The sequence below is a fragment of the Uranotaenia lowii genome, chromosome 2 (assembly GCF_029784155.1).
Source record: "Uranotaenia lowii strain MFRU-FL chromosome 2, ASM2978415v1, whole genome shotgun sequence".
In the NCBI taxonomy this organism is placed as follows: Eukaryota; Metazoa; Arthropoda; class Insecta; order Diptera; family Culicidae; genus Uranotaenia; species Uranotaenia lowii.
In genome coordinates this window covers 389,997,473-390,019,495 of record NC_073692.1, presented here as the reverse complement: position 1 = coordinate 390,019,495, position 22,023 = coordinate 389,997,473, and the positions used below count along the sequence as shown (strand labels likewise).

The 22,023-nt window shown below is 33.3% G+C and overlaps 1 protein-coding gene across 3 annotated transcripts in view; it reads left to right on the top strand.

Moving 5' to 3' along the window:
* The window catches only part of LOC129741865 (neuroligin-4, X-linked-like), an 862,824-nt gene that overhangs the window by 794,670 nt on the left and 46,131 nt on the right, over positions 1 to 22,023 (top strand). For all 3 annotated transcript variants that reach the window (XM_055733675.1, XM_055733676.1, XM_055733677.1), the window contains 3 exons: positions 5,983 to 6,220; positions 16,654 to 16,910; positions 17,637 to 17,911. In XM_055733675.1, coding sequence (XP_055589650.1) covers positions 5,983 to 6,220; positions 16,654 to 16,910; positions 17,637 to 17,911 — 770 coding nt within the window. The remainder of the gene's footprint in view (positions 1 to 5,982; positions 6,221 to 16,653; positions 16,911 to 17,636; positions 17,912 to 22,023) is intronic.

The following is a 22,023-nucleotide window of genomic DNA, read 5'->3' as shown; positions in this document are numbered from 1 at the left end:
CAAATATTTATTAGTTTACATTACCCATTAAAATGAAGCTCAAAATAAGCTTCTTCGAAGATTTTTTCCAATTATTAAAAAATCATGATCGATTAAAAATGAGAGAATTAAAAAGAATAAAAACAAATGCAACGTTTATAAATTTTCCAGCGCAATTTAAGTTCAAAATTTTTGACTATAAATGTTATGTCGTTGTCAATTTAAGTTTATGAAAGTACAAAAGCAAGACCCTAAGTTTTTCCTAATAAAAATAAAGATTTAGAGGCTGCCAAGGTAATGTTTTCAGAACACTTAAATTCAGAGTATAAATACAAAGGCAAACCTAAGAAAAAATATTTAATTTAAACTGAAAATTTAAAAACTATAAAATAAAATTTAGTAAATTAAAAGGAAAATGAAAGTAAAATGTTAATTTGATTTATCGACCCTATCGTTTAAAATTATGTTCTTTTAGTAAGATCATTTTAAGGTTATAAAATAAAAAATTGTTTTATGAGGAACAATTTTATGATAGGTATATGATAAAAATGATTGTAATTAATTTTTACTTGCTCATTTTTGTATCTATTGAATTTTTCCATTTTTTTTTGTTCGCCGTTTGTTATTGGTGATTAATATCTTCACAAATTTAAACATCATAATATACAAATAAAAACGATAAGAATAAATATTTATAAAAAAAAATTTGTATCAAAACGTCTTACCTTTTTAAAATATTTTTATCTAATTAAATTGATAACTCAAGGGACTGAAATCGATTTCTTTTCAGATTTTGTCTATCGCCTCTCTTTTTGATGTAATGAAGATTATATGTTTCAAAACGAATCAGTTTTAAGTAAGAACAATCATTAATAACTGATGAACTAACAAATTTTCATGAAAAACACAACCAAATTCAAATTTGTTTATTATGCTTTATTCAATCAAGGGAAATAATTTTGTTTATGATGATGATTATGACGATAAATGATCTGAAAAAGTTGAATTCTACAGTATTAAAAAATTTTATTTAAAAAAATTAGTTGAAGTCTGAAAAATAAATTTATTATTCTTTAAAAAATATCCAAAATTCAATTTATTTATTACTTCCACAAAATTTGCTTAATATTTATTACTTTTCAATATTGAGAAAATTTATAACTCCTTTATATTGGTTTTCGTGGAATTCAAAATAACTTGCAATTATTGACAAAGTTGATGAAAACCTTTATTGTTTTTTTTTCATATTTAAAAGTTATAATTTGGACCTTTTCCAAAAAGTTTAAGGGCACCAAATTTTATTAAAGTAAGCTCATTATTCTCTCTTCAGAAAAATGCGAATTGTGGCCTTGTGCAATTCATTAAAAACTCTTTTTAAGAAGATCAAGAAATACAAATTAAATGAAGGCTGAAAGCCATTTCATAGCAGCATAAAGTTTTTAATGATATAAGGCTATGATCATTTAGTATCCGGGCAGTTTTAAGCGTGTCTATTTTAAAAACTATTCATTTGATCGAAAAACTTTTTATGAGTGAAATGAAGGTGTAAATCTGACATTTTATGTAAAAATATAAAAAATAATTATCAACGATTAAAAGAAATACTCTATTTTTTTCATAAAATCTCTTTTTTGTCTTTGCACACTTTTTTCAGTCATGTATTGATTTATTTTTTTCTACCACAGAAGCAAGACCTTTGCAAAATCATGATATTTTACACAAATTCACCTGAGAAAAGCAATTGGAATCGTGTTTGAACCTTTTCATGAGTAGGCATCTCGAAGAATTTGATTTGATTTATGTCCATCAGAACACATCTGTCATATTGCGTAAAAACCGGATGCACAGATTGCGATCTTTGGGACTTATCATTATTAGTTATTTGCATGGTGTCTACTAGACAGGCAACTCTTTTTGCCCGCACGGAAATGGATTTTTTGCATTATTTAAGGAGTCTGCATTCAGTTATCCCCAATAACCATAAACTTTTTACCATATTTAAGATCTAGGGTTCCACTACGATGCTTAGTTTGAACTTCGTGAGCATCCTAGTGTGGCTCCTTATACTTCTTAACCATTTTAACCGAAAAAAAATCAGAAAAAACAACAGTTTATGAGCTTTCAAGTCAACAATGAAGAATTTTCGAGGCTCAACATGCGTAAAAGGAGCAAATTTGTGCAAAATTATTTTTACAATGTCTTTTTGCATCGTAAATATCTCAAACACACGTTAACTTAAAAATCTATCAAAAATAGGCAAGATAGTCCTTTTCATAACCAACACAACGCTACTAAAGTTTTGCAAACCCGAGCTCAATTAACGAAATAAAGTGCCCGGATACTAAATGATCATAGCCTTATAACGATTTTTTTTATTATCAAAGGATAAGTAATTAGTATTGATAAAAGAACTCCTGAAATTGTTATTTTTCAATCACAATGAATTTTTGAATTGTAACCGTTTTATGAGTTCACGGTCATAATGATAATAATGGGTAAAATTCAGTAATGAAATGACTTGAAGATAAAATCGTTATGTTTGAAATCGCAGCTCGACTATCTGTTTTCTTTTTCGACTCTGTCCTTGATTCTGCTGAGTAGAGTTAACAACTTTTTGCAATTGACGAGATTATTAAATTCGTAAGTATAAGCCAAATCACATTGAAATGGGATCAGTAGAAATTGAGATTTCATTGAAACTCGTAAACGACACCAATTTTCTAATTCCTTGATAAAATCATCAGATCCTTTATCCTCTTACAAAAACTTTGTTTATCCTTCGTGTTAAACCAAGTCTTTGAAGTTTGAGGCGAACTTAAAGCCCAGAAAGAAAGTTACAGGACAATAGTTTAAGATTAAGCAACTTGTATACGGACCTTGTGAAGGGTTTCTCAATATCTTCGCTACGGTAGCTATCTAGACATTAGTCCTGGAATCATGATGTACCGTAATCCAGGGTAATATTGATCACTTTTTTCAATATTTTTCGAATATTTTTTTCTGTTAAGGAGACTGTGGCATGTTTCATATTTTTAAAACCAGTACTGGACTCCTATGGACGTAAAACATGGTTTCAGAAATTTATAAAACTACTTAAAATTTGATTTAAAAATCGATTTCGTCTCTGTTCAGAATTTAATGCTTTGGGGTTACAGAGTTTTCTTGGTTATAAAGAATACAAAACACCTTCATAGTATTTATAAATGCTGGTTTATCATTTTTACCTTGCTTTTTAACTCACTATTTCTATTTCCATTTTTTCTTCAAATTAAACCATTTGATAGGCTTACTCTTGAAAAATGTTATTAATTTTTGAATATAAACAGTTTATCATTTAATAACTATAAAAATTACACTATAAGTATACATATACAAGAAAAAATGTTGTTCTTTAACATTCAATAACCTGTTTGCTTCTAAATTCTTTTTGGTAACCTCAGGAGAGCTGTTTATATGCGAGCCTTGGAAAAAATAGATATTTTTTGATTTTAATATTTTAATTTTCTAACAGAAAAAAACTTCGAAAACAAACCAAATTTTGCATATTTGATATTCAATTTAAAAGCTTTCAAACGTAGAAAACAGCTTTCAAAAATTCAAACTATAGACTGAGTTATTGATGATAATGTGAAAAAATTTACTGTTGCTCAAAGTAATACGGTACCAACAAGATATTGCTGTAGAATGTCGTCTAACTACCCTGAAGTACGAGGTCTAATGCGATCCGGATGCAAAGCCGTGTGCCCTGCCTTCCCCGGCCTATTGCATCAAGGAATGGCCCAATCGGTGGAAACTATCGAAAGGCCCAAAGGAAATCATCGATTAAAGGATATATTTTGTAAAAGAATTTTGGAATTTTAAAAAATTAATATCTATCAGCAATTTCGATCGAAATATTTTGAAAATAACAAATTAATTGTGGAAATCTTCTTTCTCATTCATCTACTATTTAAACACGTTTAAAAAACAACCATAGTGCAAATTTTTATTGAAATCACTCTTTATGAGTTCATACTGAAAACGCATAAATCGAGTTAACCCAAGAAAACTTGGATTATGTTTATTTTTCAATCATCAATGGTTTAACATATTCCAGCGTGTGTTATATTCAAGTGTTGGAGACGATTGGCGTTGATGACGATTGACTTGAAAAATAACCAAGCAAGTTTCCTGCAGACCAGAAAAGTAGTTTCTTATCCACTCGAAAAAATTATTAACAAACAAAGGTTTGCCGAAAAAAAAATCTAAAACTATAAAAGGATAATCATAAGACTGGTGCAAAAAATAACTTTTTGCTACCAAATGTTTTTTCTATGCCTTTCGGGTCATCAAAAATCTTTGTAAAATTTGAGATGATTTGGTTGTTTCCTGCGCAACGCGTTTCAATTTCGTATGGAAATGTGTATGGAATCATCCAGAATATTCAAATCAGCTTGAAATGAAGTCGGTCTTTGGGTTTGACTATTTTTAAGCTTCAGCACAACAAGCAGCTAAGAATTTCATGAAAAAAGTTAAAACCATTTCAAATAGCAGACTTTGCTTGCTAGAGCTGTTAAAAATTGCATGACATGTTTTTCAAAAGGTAAAATAAATAAATAAATTCTCTGGAAATGTTTTTGAAATTTTTTATTTCCACACTACGGTTACACAGCTTTCAAATAACCAGTCAACAACGCAAAAATTAAAAAAAATAATATCGATATTTTTGTATAACATCGAAAAACTTTTCTGGGGTACAAGTTCGGATTGTGCTTTGTTCACATGAATTGTACTGCATGAAACAAGGATTTTTTTTTTTTATTCAAAGTTGGAGTATTGTTTTACTTTCAGTACATCTCTGGTAATTTTTGAGTGGAAAACTTTGTTTTCCCATACAAATTTCCATACAAAATAAAACTCGTTGCGTTAATTCAGGACTGAATGAATCGCTTCCAAAGTTTTTATAGCTATTTCTGGCAGCAAAAACAATCATAAAAACGTTATGGGAGGTGTAAAAATTTAGGAATTTGAAATTTCCATACAAAGCTTGCAGCGGTCTAATAATCATACTTTTGAACTTGTAACAGGAATTTAGGGAATCAATTGAAAATATTTTCAAACTAATTAGCCAATAGAATTATTTTTAGAATTTGAAGCATTTTGATAACATGAATATTTTTTTATTAAAAAAAACAAACTTTTTGCAATGCACATCAGAAATGATAATATGTTTATGACTCATTTGAAAATTTTACAGTATAAAGCAAATAATTTTGAATTTAGTGATCCTCAGGTGTATGGGAAAGAAATAAAACAATTTTAATGAATATAAAGCCCCCATAACATCCCGCATAACATCCATCAACTACGGTGTCACTCAGAAAAACAAACCTCCCGGATGAAGTTGACTGTGTTGTTCTCCTCTCTCTCGCTGGCTAGGACAATCTGTCCCGGTTGGGAGTTAAATTATAGGCCCCTGGAACCTATCATCATCACCGCCATCATCATCATCATCATAGTCAAAAATGTGGGTCAAAATGTGAAAGTCCGTCCCAAAAGCCTCCGCAATATTATGAAAGGCCACAGCACAGCGCATCATGAAGCCCGCCAGTGAGTGTTGAATGTGCATTCCCATGTTTAAATTTGCATTAAATTAAAAAAGTTCAACTGGAGACAGAGATCCCTCCCCGTTTTTCCTCCGTTATCTCCTGCGACTATGGCTAGTGGAAATGAGGGATAGAAATAATCTATGCACAGCATGGAGAAGGGGTCCTTTTAACCCCGAGGGAACATCCAGTAAAGTCAGTCAGTTTCTCATATACAAACAGCCACAGAGATAGAGAAAGAAAAAAATCTGCGTCAACTCAACTGAGAAGGAGAGTTGGCAAAAGTTGAAAGCGAATGTTAAAATTGTGGGTTTGTAGGTGAAACGTTCCCCGGCATAATGCAAACTTTCTAATCCGGTAACGACGACGACATGAGCTCATGGTTTCTCTACTTTTCCCGTTTTTTTTTTGTTGACAGGCTCAGTCCGGGCAGAGTCCTTCAGCCGGCCCCGGATGTTTGGGGGTGGCGTCGGAGCAGGCGGAAGTATCATTAACGATGCCCAGGAATCGCGCCTGGAATCCTACGGAACCGAGTGCACTCCAGATCCGACGATAGGGGAGGTGCTGCAGGAGGCCAATGGCGGCGATGGAGGGGCGTTGACCGAGGAAGAAGAGGAGGAGCTGCTCGAGAAGTTGGCAAACCGTCATTATTACAGGTAGGTTACTAACTAAGCTAGTGTGGGTGGATTGAAGTGCGAGTTTACCGTTCGATTTTTACGGTTCACGAATTGGGAAGTTGTTTTCAGGAAAAAATATTTCTATCGGCATGAGGGACGATGATGTATGTATAGCCTTCCAGGGATTTTAATACCAAGCATTCGATCAGGAGAGCATATCAAAATTGTTAGTCTAATACATCTCAACAATATATTAAAATCTTATTCAGAAATAGCTTTTATATCAAAATCTTCTTTTTGCTCGTTTCGAAAAAAGAAAAATTTATAACAAAGGGTGATACGGTCAAAATTTGGTCAATATCAATTTGACGTATTTCTTTCAATTTTGCATTTGAAAAACCTGAACACTCCTCATTTTGAAGGTGTGTGTGTGTGTGTGTGTAGAATGTTGCTCCTATTTTGATTTTGGAATTCACTCTTCAGATGTCAAAATGCCGTCCAAGGAAGAAAAGCGGGCGTATCAAAATTTTGCTCGCGCATCGCGAAAATCCGAGCTACTCGCACGCAAAGCTGGCAAAATTGCTAAAAGTTGCAAAATCAACCTTAACAAATGTAATAAAAGTGTTTGGGGAACGTTTATCGAAAGCCAGGAAGTCTGGATCGGGGGGAAATCGAAAACCGGAAACCGCTGAGACGACAAAGAGAGTTGCCGGTAGTTTCAAGCGAAACCCTATCATCTCTCTCCGAGATGCCGCAAATATGCTGGGTGTATCGTCTACAACCGTGCATCGAGCTAAAAAACGAGCCGGACTATCGGCTTACAAGAAGGTAGTGACTCTAAATCGCGATGATAAACAAAATACGACGGCCAAAGCGTGATCCCGGAGGCTGTACACGACGATGCTGACGAAGTTTGACTGCGTCATTAAAAAAAAGGAAAAAAAATAGACGACGAAACCTACGTCAAAGCCGACTACAAGCAGCTTCCGGGACAGGAGTTTTATACGGCAAAAGGAAGGGGAAAGGTAGCAGATATTTTCAAGCACATGAAACTGTCAAAGTTCGTGAGGAAATATCTGGTTTGGCAAGCCATCTGTACTTGTGGCTTGAAAAGCAGCATTTTCATAGCTTCCGGGACTGTCAACCAAGAAATTTACGTGAAATAGTATTTGAATAAACGTCTGCTGCCTTTCCTGAAGAAACACGGTTGTTCCGTACTGTTTTGGCCGGATTTGGTATCTGGCCATTACGGTAAAAGGCCATGGAGTGATACGCCGCCAACAACGTGCAGGTGGTTCCCAAGGACAAGAACCCTCCCAACACGCCAATTGAGAAATACTGGGCTTTTGTCAAGCGGAACCTAAAGAAAACCAAAAAAAAAAAACTGTTCAAGGCAAACTAGCTTTCTGCGGCGAAGGAGATGGACAAGGTGGCTGTACAAAATCTGATGGCAGGGGTTAAGCGTAAGGCCCGGTAATTCGGATTTGGAAAAGCGGAAGCCTAACTGAATATTTTTCCTGAATTTTATACTAATTGCACTTGAAAAAGAAATTTAATTTGATTTTTTAAATAAACGATTTCACCGATTTACACGCGTTTTCCCTTGACCAAATTATGACCGTATCACCCTTTTGTTTTTCCTGTTTCTGTTGCTGGCACGTTCTGACAACTGTTTTCATCTACTGAAAAATGCTGCAGAATAAGATGACATCTTATAAGCATTCGTTATGAATTGGAATACATCCTTGACTTGATCACATTGATGATACTTACATAACGCACTAATTCCTGTTTTTTTTTATATCAGGGCAAATATTGTGTGATTTTCCATACTATTTAAGCGGGTAACTAATAAATACTAAGGTTGAAATTCTACTACAATTGATACGGATTTCTTGACGCAGAACTCCTGCTAACCTCCAAATTGTCTTTCCAGTTTCTACTCACTAGTGGTTTTTTTTAATAGGGTACACTGGGGTAAGTGTATACTATGGCTATTCAAACAATACTGTGCACTATTTTTACAAACTTTCAATGTTGAATGTTTAATTCACTTGTAATCTATACAATAACTGAAAAAAATACAATTCTGACAAAAGCGGATGTATACAACGACTTATTGCTAATTTTCTATTTTTTTTTACTACGATGTCGAGTTGATATGCACCTTTTTGAATTGCAAATTTTTCGTAAATTAGCTGGCTTTTGACGGAAAACTCTACATTGTAACAATTCTTACATTTGAAACAACAAATTAGCAAAAGAAGCGGCGGTTAAAAATGAAGAAAAAAGAGTTTATTTGCAAAAAAACAAAAAAAAATCTATAAACCTTACCTGGGGTAAGTGTGGACGTCTTTATTCAGACTTGATTTTAACACATTTTTTCAATTTCTCTCCTTCATCCAATACGATTTAGCAATATTTGGCATTCGGATCATGAAAAGTTGAGTTTGTTCTGAAAAAAGTATATATTTTAGATAAAATCGGATATCGTATGTGGCGACATAAATAACTCAAATAAAGCTTAGTTCTTTTAGAAATGGGACACTTTCTTTTGCTAATAGCTTGCTTACTAGCAATCGGACATTTAACCTTTTTACAGTATTTTGGTGCCTGTAAAATATACTATCCGTTCTATTTGTTTCAAAATTTAAAATATACGCGTTTTTTAGATTATTACAATGCAAAAAAAAAGAAAAAAATTATTTTGCACAGTTTCCTTCAAAATCCACCATTATCAAATTGATAGCTGACAAAACAGTTGGTTATTCAAAGAATTACTGTGTGTGAGGGGTGGAAAAGTATGCAAACACTGTCAAAAATGTCTACAAAGTTTAAATTAAGCATTGGAGAGAAGTACATGATCAGCAATTACGGTTAAAGGTCATCAGGGAAGTCAAGGCTCATACCAGCATTTTTAATTTTGAATAAGTAAAAACTAAGGGTAGATCGCTGAAATGTCCAACAAATTTCTCTTCGATGAGCTGAAAATGTTGCCTAGTAATGATTCATTCAAACCTAACCTCAAACGACAATTTTTTGCTAGTTTTAGAGCTCATAAACTGTATAGCCGGTACCAAGGCTATGGAACAAATGATTTCTGATGAACGACAAAACTTTTGAAACACCATATTTCTGACAAATTCCTGCGTTTGAATCCTACACCATTTCTGCTTGTGGCAAGGTCCCGAGCATATTAAAGTATGTATTTGCTGGTTGTTTTGTATATAATAAGATGATTTTCCAAAATTTTGCATCTGTGAAAAAAAAAAACAACAATTTTCAAAACGAATACTTTGGTTTTCGGTGTTTTTGAAAGCCTTTATAGAGTAATTTGTATGTACCCTTCGCAACCTACGATCTGTACTCACTGATTATATTTAAAGTTCAATCCCATGATGGTTTTGTTCATTATTGTCAGTTTTTACCAGCAGAAATTCCATTAAAAACGCTTTCAAGTGGCTCAAAAATAATCAAGTTTTGTTAATTTCGAAACAGCTGAATCCACTAAATTGCCCTCAGTTTCTTATGAAGTAGAATTATTAGATCGCAAAGTAGCAAAAATTGAAGGAGGAGGATGCAGTCACCTAGAATACAGATTTGACGAGGTATATGTTAGATAAACTGATCAACATCATGAATGAAAAAAGTGTGCGTCGACCGATGGGAGGTACCAAGAATAAAGTGGATTTTTTTTACAAAAAACGATAAATATTTTTTTCCGAATTTTTTCATGAATTATTATAAGATTACTTTCATTTCCTTCATAGAAAGTATTAAGATCAAACGAATGGTTTTTGAAATACATGCATTCTTAACTGTCCCATTTCTAAAAGAACTAAGCTTTAATATCATTGAAAGATGCCTTACTAATACTAGCAAGAACTTTTTCCAAAATTCTGGACGGTTCGAGCAAGATAATAACGTATTCAACCAAGAAAGCACAAATTTGTTGAAATTTTCCTGAGAAATGAAAGGGAAAATCTACCGGTCACACTTACCCCAGAAAATGGAATAAGTGAAAACACCAGCAGTCCATATCAATTTACGAGATATTTTTTCTCACTTTGCGTCTGTCATGCTCATCTATTCAGCGTTTGTAAACAACGTGTTTTGCATCACTTTGAACGCAATTTTATCAAAATTGATCCACTGCTGATTTTTAATGATTTTTTTAAGTGGATCTATACTAAAAACCGTCCACACTTACCCCGGTGTACCTTACCCGAATTACATATAAACTATGATAAAAATACTTCAATTAATTCACTTTTTTAAGCAAAACTCTATTTTGTTAATAAATCAACGTTTCACAGCTCACACTTTTCTAACCCTCATTTACGATTTTTGTTATTTGTTGTGATGTTTTCCATCATCTATTGATCGCCTGTTTACTACGCTTCTAAATATGCTGTATTCAAAAGGTGTCAGCAACATCTGATCTCTTTGATTTTTTTTAAAGAAAATTTTACAGTAGAAACATTTAAAATTACCGAAATTATATGTGAAAAAATGATTGAGGAATTTTCGTAAAATAACAATTTGATTAAAAATAGGAACAGTGAATAACAAAAATGGCAACAAAACTATTACAAAACACTTGCAAAAATAAAACAAAATATCACCGAAAGTAACCGGAATAATACAAAAATACACAAAAAACGAAAATAAAAATGACACAAATAACTCCGAAAAGACTTAAAAATGACAAAAAATAAATCACGATAATTATAAAAACCAAAACAAAATTCTAATAACACCAGAATGACATACCACACGACGTATTACAGGACACGACACATAACGTTCTTGCTTTACGGAAAAAGGATATAAAGTTACCTTTTTGTCGACCGGTTTCGGGCTCGATGTTGCCCATCTACAGGACGATGTCCGACTGATTACACATAGGATAATTACAGCTCCAGTTTCATACTTGATGTAGTACTCGTCTAACGCAATTGGCATTATGCGGATTTTTGGTTGATCAGGTTGAAGAGAGGTGAAATGATCGGTGGCTTGTCTTCGTTCATCAACGGTTTTTCGGCAGTGCTGGTGAATATCGACTCCCAAGCATTCAGATGTGATGTTTTTCGTACAAACTTCCTAAATTTGACCTTTTTCCAATCGACGGAATGGTCAAACTCTGTTGTGTGGGCGGCAACACTCGATTCATTAATTCTCCCATTCTCAACGGGTAGCTGCTGCATGGAATTTCCTAAATTCCAGATATATCCTCCTCAGGAATCTTGTCTTTAAGCGATACTAGACGATCCTTGAGGGTGTTTCCACTCTTGTATGCAGTTTTTAGACCATGCTGCAGTTTTTAGACCATGCTTTTGGATAAACCGGTAGACTAACTCTTTGCGATTCTTCTTTATCCGGTGTAAGTGTTGTTGCATCACTTCGGTGCTTTTTTCGGGCTGTAGCATATTTCAATGGAAAAGCCTGAGTTTGAAGACTAGAAGCTAAAAATTATTGATGGAGGAATTGTGAATAATTCTTCACAAAAAAAAATGAAAAATTCTTCACAAGCACGCCCGAAAAAAGCACCGAAGTGATGCAACAACAATTATACCGGATAAAGAAGAATCGCAAAGAGTTAGTCTAGCGTTTATCCAAAATTGACTAACGGAATCAGCCAGATTCTTCTGCAGCATGGTCTAAAAACTGCATACAAGAGTGGAAACACCCTCAAGGATCGTCTAGTATCGCTTAAAGACAAGATTCCTGAGGAGGATAGATCTGGAATTTACGAAATTCCATGCAGCAGCTGCCCGTCTATTTATATTGATCAAACTCGTCGTAAATTCAAAGTCCGTCTCAAAGAACACAAAAATGCCGTTAAGAATGGGAGAATTAATGAATCGAGTGTTGCCGCCCACACAACAGAGTTTGACCATTCCGTCGATTGGAAAAAGGTCAAATTTAGGAAGTTTGTACGAAAAACATCACATCTGAATGCTTGGGAGTCGATTTTTTTTTTGGGATTTTAAACCTATAGGTTTATTCATTCCCACTTGGGAGTCGATGTTCATCAGCACCGCCGAAAAACCGTTGATGAACGAAGACGAGCCGCCGATCATTTCACCTCTCTTCAACCTGATCAACAAAAAATCCGCATAATGCCTATTGCGTTAGACGAATACTACATCAAGTATGAAACTGGAGCTGTAATTATCCTTTGTGTAATCAGTCGGACATCGTCCTGTAGGTGGGCAACATCGAGCCCGAAACCGGTCGACAAAAAGGTAACTTTATATCCTTTTTCCGTAAAGCAAGAACGTTATGTGTCGTGTCCTGTAATATGTTGTGTGTTAATAACACTCAATTAGAAGTTAAATGACACAAGAAAGAAAAAAAAACAATTCAAAAGATATGTATAAACTATGAAAAAAATAGTATGAAGAAATTGGCAAACATGACACAACAAAATAAAGCAAATTTTGACTAAATTTACACCAAAATAACATGACATGAAAATGGCTCAAAAGAAACACAAAAATACCACTGGAAAATTACAAAAATGGCACAAGAATTATTCTTGAATGATGTTTATACTTACGGTTTTCCGGACTCGATGATTCGCGGCCACATTCGAATAAAACCAAAACCGATTGTTTTGGTTTCGATCTCTTTCGTCAATTCGCATATTGAGAACAATAGCGGTTGACAGTTAATGATGGTCAATGATGATGACAACAATATAAATGTTGTCATTATGCACGCTAAACTCAACCAACACAGCTAGTGGTTATGAGTTACCCTGCAGTGTTGGCAGTTTATTCTGTGTGGTTAGCCCAGAATATGATAGTATTTAAGCAATGATTCAGAGTTGGGAATTACCTAGGTTAAGCGATAAGATTGTTATCGCTATAGGTCTAAGTTAGCTTGTAAGGAACAGAAATGAATAAATGGTATCTCATTTCAAAACCAAAACCACTGCTAAATCATTGCATTCAACAAATGACAAATAACGAAATGACAGAGAAATGACACAAAATCGAAAAAGAATGAAACAAATATTTAAGAAAAATGACACCAAATGCCATCCAAAATGACTTAAAAACCGAATTGTAAAAAAATTCTCATATATGACACCAAGATAATGCTGTTACGTAGTCAAATTTACTAAAAATGAAAAAAACAAATTGAAATATGACGAAAAAACACCAAATGAAATTAATTTAAAAATTAAACAACAATGACACACTATGAAACAAAAATGACTTTGAAATGACTCAATTATGGCATTATTTAAAATGACACTTGAATGGGAGAACTATGACAAAAAATGTGAAAAACGTACGAATTTGTACCAAAAATGGCACACACAAAACTGAAAAGATTTAAAAAATAAAAAAATTGACAAAATTATAGAAATTAATTTTTTTTAAACCTCAAAATTCATTTAATTTTTTTAAGAAACATATCACACAAATTTTTATCAGATAAATCCAAGCCTATTTGATAAATTTTGACAGATTTTTATTATCTTTTGCATTGAAAAATTAGTAAAAAATTTTGATTTCTTTCTTAATTTTTTTTTCTTTTCACGCCTTGATGCATGACTGGGTTTAGTGCGAGTTTTTGGTATTTTGTAGAGATAAATTTTACAAGTTATATTCAAATTAAGTTCGGGTAGTTTGTTTGTAATATAAATAAACTGATAAAAATTAAAATAAAATAATTTTCTTATGATTTTTTATCGCCGGTATTATTATTGATTTCACCATATTTATGGTATTGATTAATTCTATGGTTATATTTTAAAAGTTCATGTAACTTATAGCTAAATAGATAAAGCAATTGTGGTTTCTAGAAGAAGTTAATCTTTAAAAATTATGATAAAATTGGGCGTTGAAAAAATTGTTTTTTTTTTTTTTTCATTTGTATCGGACGTTTTGTTTTTCTCTGTAAAAGTTTTCTTCGCCTTTTGAAAAAGTTTTGACTAACTTTTCAATAGCATTTTTTGATATGAACAAATTTCCATTTTTAATCGATCTGTCTTTTTTTAAATAATCTTGCTCTGTAAGTTCTTCTATATATCAATCGATCGATAACTCTTTTTTATTTAATTTTATTATTTGAAACTAATTGTTCGTGTTTACAGTTCATCTTTTCAACTTGCTCTATTCTTCTCTTCCAGCTTTCGCAACACAACTCATAAAAGTTTACAATAAATATTCAACTTATTTTCGAACTCTTTAGCATCTACTTTTGTTCCATCTCAGTTCTCTAATTTTTTTACAAATATAAATCAGGTTATTCTTCCCTCATATTATAGGATAAAAATTCCGTTAATAACTATAATGAAGCCATAGATTTTTTTAACTTTCTTTGAACTGGGATAAACAAAATTTCTTCTCAGCTTGACAACTTATTTTGTTACGACTTTTAATAACTGAAGTACACCAGTTCCAGATTCATTTCGATTTGGGGCAAAGTTTAATTCTATGTTCGTTCATTTCCATTTCATTACATTTGTCACAGACAATGCTAGCTAAATTACCGATATTAAGGTAGATACTCTAGATTTCGACATGAGAAAGTTTTCGACAGAATTTTATTTAATTGCTTATTTTTCTATTTGGTTGCTCATTAAAGAAAATTTTAAGTTTTCTTATATTGCCCAAAGATAACCATAATTTACTCGATCTATTTCCTATTTTAGATCTTAACTCACCAAATAGCCCTTAAATCTTTTTTATTTTACAGATTTTGTTATGATTTGTCTAACATCTTTTAAATTCTTTATGTATGTATGTATTTAAATTTAAATAAGCTGATTGACCAGGTTCTATTATTTTTCCTAAAACTGAATTGAAAAAATGGAACAAGTTGTTTATGATTGAGTCGTAGTTTTTTATGTAAACCTCGTCAGTTAAACCGTCTGACCCTATTTAGAGCAACCTAACAAGGCAGTTTTTAACTCCTCTTCCGATATAATCCTCATTTGCATATTATTATCATTTTCTGATAGTTGTATTTTTAACATATTTACTGGGTCATTTTAAGTATTATTCAAAGACGAACAGTTTTTAAATAAGCTTAAAAGTAAAACAATATTCTTTCAATTTAAATAAACCACCCTATTCTAAACGTTTAATGTGAGCTGAAATTTTTAAAATATTTACTAATTCATTTTGAACTAAAGTTTTTTCGTGTAAATGATTTGTAAAATGTTTTAATCTTTTTGCTTTAATTTCCATTAATATCGATTTTACTAGTTTGATATCCAATAACGATGATTCATCCATTTCCCATAGAAATAACTTTTTCGTTAGATACCGTGCTGTTTAGAATCCAACTTTCATGTTTAAATATTGTCTTAGTTTGCTACCTCATTCCACATTCTATTCCTATCGCTTATGTAAGATTGCTTCATTTTCCAGTTTTGAATATTTTCTTGGAGACGATCACACACTTCCAGATTGTGAACATAGAGCTGTTTACCTTCCAATACCCACGACATTGAAGGAGACTTGATTAGTTTCAAGTTTTAACATAATTCCACAATGATCAGAAAAGGAAGCTGGGATCAAAAGAAAAAGAATTTTCGGGTACATTTGAAAACTCACCTCGGTAAAAAGTAAAACATTTTTTGTTAAGTTTAATCTTTCAACTTTACTTAATCAACAAGTTTTTTCAAAGCCGTGGAATATTTTTACTGCTCCCTGAAGAATCCCTAGAATGTAAAATACAATTGAAACCATCCTTGAGTGAATCGTTTTTTGCTTAAATGTAAACTTATATCATTTGTGAACAAATTGTCTCTTTTATTTTTTTTTTTTTGTTTTTTCCGGAATGGGCATACAAATTTATTAATTTTATGTTATTTGCAAGTTAATAACAACAACAGAGATTATTATACCACCGGGATAAAGCAACAGTTGGTCAAACTCCAGCGAAGCTCTAATCAAGATGGCGGTACTAGAACCTGTATCATTTAAGAGATGAGACTAAAAAAATTGCAAAACAAACTGAAGTATACCTGAAACTTTACAATAGATTTACGAAATTTATTCAAATGAAATTTTCAATGAACTATTCAAACTTTTACACAAATAAATAACTTCCAGAAAGTAAAGGTAACCTTCATCTGAGATCCTTATCGCTGAAATAATCCATCTCCTCAACAAAGGTAGATAAATTCCTAAGAAGACACTTCCGTAACTAACAAAATCATCTAGAGTCTAGATTCTTGACAATGCCATACCTTCCGAAAAACGGAATTAACTATTCGCGAAGCCGGAAATCCGGAGCAGGAAGTTTTCTCGTTTCGATTAATGCCACTCACCTCCCTAACTGATAAGCATACTAGGAGAGGTCCTCTAGGAGCAGAGACTCACACAGATCCTGTCGCTCAAATCCGATAACAACCCATAAATCTGTTCTTTTCTCTTGTTCTCGTTTCCACCCGATTTTCGTCTGTCCATCCTTCCGGAATCGAAAAATCATCCCCCGAACTACAGCTACACGGCTGCCCTCGGAGTGACAGTTGGAGTCGGTTGTCTGTTGCTGCTGCTGAATATGCTCATCTTTGCCGGCATTTACTATCAACGGGATCGATCCCGGCGGCGGAGGCGGAAATCCCAGCAGCAACATGGCGGCGGCAGTGTTGGAAGTGCTACCGGGAGTACCGGAAGTTCCAGTACCGGCGGCGGTGGTGGAGCTACCGATGGCAATGGATCCCGGCACAATGGCAGCATCGGCAGCCCGGATGAGGCAGGTCAGTAGTCAGTTGATTTTGGGGATAGAGGCTCTATTTCAAATGTCACTCACCGGATTGAGACAACAACGAGGACGGGTCAATTCTAGAATAAGGTTTTAGAAGCTGGAACTCACTTTTTTTGGGATTTACACAATGATAGTGGTTTAAAATCTTTAAAATGATATTCAAAAGCAGACCTGTTTGTGTTGAAAACAAACAAGAAAAAATTGAAACAAGAAAGCCGGCAGGGGTTTGGAAAGGTTTTTATAGGATTTTTTTTAATTGGAAAATATACATACAAAATAGAATCAAATATATTTCAGCAATGCTGAATTGCTGTATTGTAAATCAAATCAGTTTGAGAAATAAACCTCCTTTTGGAATTTCATTATTTTTAGGAGTTTGACAGCTTTCAACCGTGATTAAGAACCAATTTTTTCAATTCAAATGAAAAAGCGATATCAAAAATTCATCAAACTCATCCAGCTCTTCATTCAACATTTCTCTTACCAAAAACAAGATATGCAAATATTAAACCCGATTCACTCAATGATTCCAAGAACATAATCTTCGGATTTTATCCGTTGCATTCACAGAGCAACATTTGATAGCACTCATGCCATCATGATGGCACAAAGAGTATATACGGAGAAAACCCCTGAAAAACGTGTCCAATCTCATGCATGTGTAGTATGCTATAGTATATTTATCCTTGCGCTTCCTGATCCCGGTTTTCGATTGCAGATATCCCACTTACGGTCGTCCCAACAAGCTCGTCGCCCGGCAACAGCAAAACTTGTAGCATCAACAAACTGAAACGTTCCAACAGCAGCAGTCACGAACCTCCACCCAGCTATGCGACTCTGCCGAAAAGAAACGGAACCGGAACTGGAACGGGAACGGGAACGGGTGCTCATCTCCATCAGCTGGGGCCGGGGTCAAAATCCAAGGAAACAAACCTGACCAACCTGAAAGCGTCTACCCTGGGACGGTCCGGAAGTTTCTCGCACAAACAACAGGTGAGTTGCCAGATCTGACTGGTAAACAGGAGAAGGTGCACTTGCACACAGATGATGGCTCCAGAGAGTCGAATCTGACTATTCCGGGATTGAAGAATGCGATACGGGTACGATTTATGAGAACGTACAAATGTGTGGGCTCACCAACCCGCACATGGATGACAATTTTTGGTGGGATGATACGAATGGGCGGGAGAATAAATCCGATGCACGCAAAACTAGCTACGAGGTACCTACTCGATAAACGACGAAACAGCGGAAGCCAATTTTTTGGATTTACGATCCCTAATGGTTGATTTGGGATTTTTGCGAATAACGTGGTTCTGGGAAAAACCTTTGCGCGCAATTTGAGGTATTTTTGGAATGTTGACTGACTTTATGAAAGCTGATAGATAATTACAGAAACAAGTTTAGAGGAAACTGATCAACAGACAAACTAACTGACTGATTTACTTACTGAACAACTGACTGTTTATTTGGCATTGTGATTGACTAGCTGACTATCTGTAGGCTTGATTGACTGACTTACTGACTTGATGAATTACAGATTTACTGACAGGATGACTGGATGACTGTCTGCTTTATTGACCCTCATTGAGTGACTAACTGACTGATTTAATCAAGGCCATTTTAAGGTATTTTGTCAGCATCAGCAATCATCTACAAAAACTCATCAATTTTTATTTGAAAAAACGATTTTTTGAATGTACCCTGAGCCGAAGGGATAATCGGCTCATGGCTAAGGTTGCAGACTGCCCGGTTTTATCCGGGTTTGCTCGGATATTTAATACACAATTTGGGAACAGTCTGGCCCGGCGTGGTTGCCCGCATTTTATTCAAAAATGCATGGATTTTGAACGGATTTATTCACTTTTTTTTTGGCAAATCAAACAAAAATAAATAAATTGTATTTTTTCTTTTTTAAATTTATGCCTCCAAAACGAAATTTTTTAGCAAATTTTATAAAAATGATCTTGAAAAGTATTTTGGAAGTCTAAAATATAATTTAAAATGTGTCGTTGAGTTTTGGAAAAAAATTATTTTTTTTCCTTCATTATCGTTGAGTAATTTTTTAGTTTTGACAAAATTTGCCCGGATTTTACCCGGTTTTATGGTCGTCAATTTAGAGATCATATGCCCGGATTATACCATTTTTTTTTATCTGAAATTGCTCGGATTTGACCGGCCTAAGGAGTGCTGAAAAAATTCTATCAACTTTTCTCATAGGAGGGAGGATTTTAAATAAAAGCTAGGTATTTATTTATAGCTTTCGAAATTAAGTCCAAGAAGTTGCAAATTTTTATTATGTGGATTAAAATATTAACCATGGATTTTCAAAGATTAATTTAAGAGATTTTTCTATGTAAACACTTTAACTAGCAATGAATAAGCAATCACAAAATATTCAGATATTAAAATAAGAAACCTACATAAAAGTTCAAATCAGATTTATTTTCTACGCTTGAAACCTCGATAAAAATTTAAGATTTCAGTTTGGAACTTTGTTTCTGAATACTTTGCAATATAAATAATGTTAAATGACAAACCAATAAAATGTTTTAACAGCTTAATTTTTGGTTGCAGCTTAGGCATAAGTTCTTTGACCAATGAAATTTATCATTATTTATATATTGAACAAAACGAATCTTATGAATATTTAAAAAAAAATTAAACCAATATTTTGACCATCAGTTCAAAATTTGGATTTCGAGCCTACAATCGATTTTTTCAGCTAAGTTCCAGATAATAATTTGCTTTGATTCTGGACGAAACAGCGAAATTTGTATCAGAACTTTCAACAGGAAATCTCTTTTTTTAGACTTCTGAATTTTTGGCTTCTAGTACGAATTCTTTGTTCAGTAATTTTTATTGAATTTTTCAATTCTGGATCATTATTATGAAATTTTCTTATGTTTCAATTCTGCAAAAGAATGAAAAGTTGTCATGTTTTAATAACTGTAATTTTATTTTAGTTCCTTCCAAGTTCCGAAATAATGAGTTTCGAATATAAAAATGCATTAATGATGAAGTTTCAAATTCGAAACGAAGACTCGAAACAGGCTTTTTTTCTCAATGATTATCCACACTGGATTTCAAGAAGAAAATATTAAATAAATGATGCGAAATCTGATCACAGACATCGAGTTTTTATGTTTATAAGCAATTTTGAAACCAAAAAATTCGGAATAGTTCTAAACTTAGCTTACCAGATCTAAGCCGTGCAATTTCGGGTTACTTTCCCCAACATCCGCCATCATCCAAATTTTTCAATAAAAATTATGAAATAAAGTACTCGAGAAACTTTTTTTTACGTGAGTAAATTTGAAATCATGTTTCAATGTTTCATGTTAATTTTGATAAAATTTGCTAAAAATAATTGAGACGCAAACGGCAAAATACGTAGTTCAAATGAATAAAACCAAATTTTTGTTTGACTTAGGTAACCCAGCAAACACGAAATCGCATTGAAAATGATAACTCAAGTCATAAAAATCGTTACTGCGAATCGTAATTCCAGCTAACGCAAGTAAAAGGTCGTAAAAGTTGTTACTCGAAGTCGTATTAAATGGTTTAAATCAGATATGATATAAAGTCCGCCATGTTTGCAGATTTTGAAGACGATTTCGTTCCTTTGCTTTCTCCCGCGTGGGTCAAGTGAGAGAACAGCTTTGTTTTTCTCTCTGCGACCAGCAGTGCAACCAGATTGTTAAAAATCAGATGGTGTATTTGCAAGAATTGCCCAATGACAGAGGCAGAAAATATTGTCGCTGGCAACGGTTCGCATGCGTTGAGAGAAAAAAACTGGTGCTCTCTTGCATTTTTTCAGTATGTATGAATATGGTGTTCTATATCGTCCAAATCGTATAATCTTATCGCTTTAGCCAGAAGTTGAAAATATGTATGTATATTGCCTCCACTTTGGTAGGTAAATGCTGTTTTTTCGAGTTTTATACGATCTTTCTATAATGTATATGAAACGTATAACAAAGTTGTTGAAAAATATACCTGCAAAAATAATAAACTGAACAAAATCGGGCAACATCAGGGCAATCTGGCAAGCTTAGTCTTATCTTATTGAAATTAAATATTCGAGACTAAATTTCGATTAGTGATGTAGTTTCGATTAGTGATGTAGATCTGGGATAAAATTTCGAGGTTTTTTTTTGGTTTAGGTTTTGGTTTTAGTTCTGAGTCCAGATTGTTACTCTTGAATCATTTTAGTCGTTCATCAAAACATGATTAAAAATTTGAAACTTTCAGTTTGGAGGAGAGCATTTCACTTGGCATTTTTGGACCCTCATGGGGGTTAACCTTCAAACCCCTCCCCCTTGCCTAAGGCCATGAATGTAACAACTAAGCTTTTTAATGTTAAGACTTCACTGTTTTTATTTTAATTATGCTATATTTTAAAAAAATTGGATACGAGGCCATTTTTTCGTTTTCATTTTGAGCGAACTAGAAATTTTTCACATGATTCCAAAGATAAAAAACCCTGTACTGCATATTTAGTATGGTTTTGAAAAAAAAAAACACTAAATGTAGTCAAATTATCTTGGTAGTGGATATTTTTGAATGATACATTCACACAAACCCTTTTTTAAAAACCAAATAAATAAAAAAAAACACATATTTTGAAAAATTACTACTGTTTCTACAGATAAAGAACTTTTTAAAAATACTTAAAGTCTTCAAAAATCATAAACAGCCTCTAAGACTTTAGATCGATGCTCGGCAACTTGCAGCTCGCTGGATGTAAAGCTGCGGCTCTTCAGTTAGCTGCGAAAATATTATTAATTTTTTTCATAAACTTTCATTGAACTAATATTTTTGTCTTATGACTTGATACATTACCTTTCGTAGATCCAGAAGAGAAAATTTTAAAATCGCTATTGCTGTCGGAACAAGCGAAAAAGACCAAATAGAAAATCGAAATTTTATTGAAGCCTATTTTTATCATTTTTACGATGTTTTATGAAACACCTCATCGAAATAAATATCAAGATTATTGATTGAGTTGTTTAGATTGTTTAGATGATTTCTTTTTTTTTTTTTTGATAATCTAATTGATCCTCACCACGTTTGAAACTTTAATGAATCGCAAACTTTTTTGC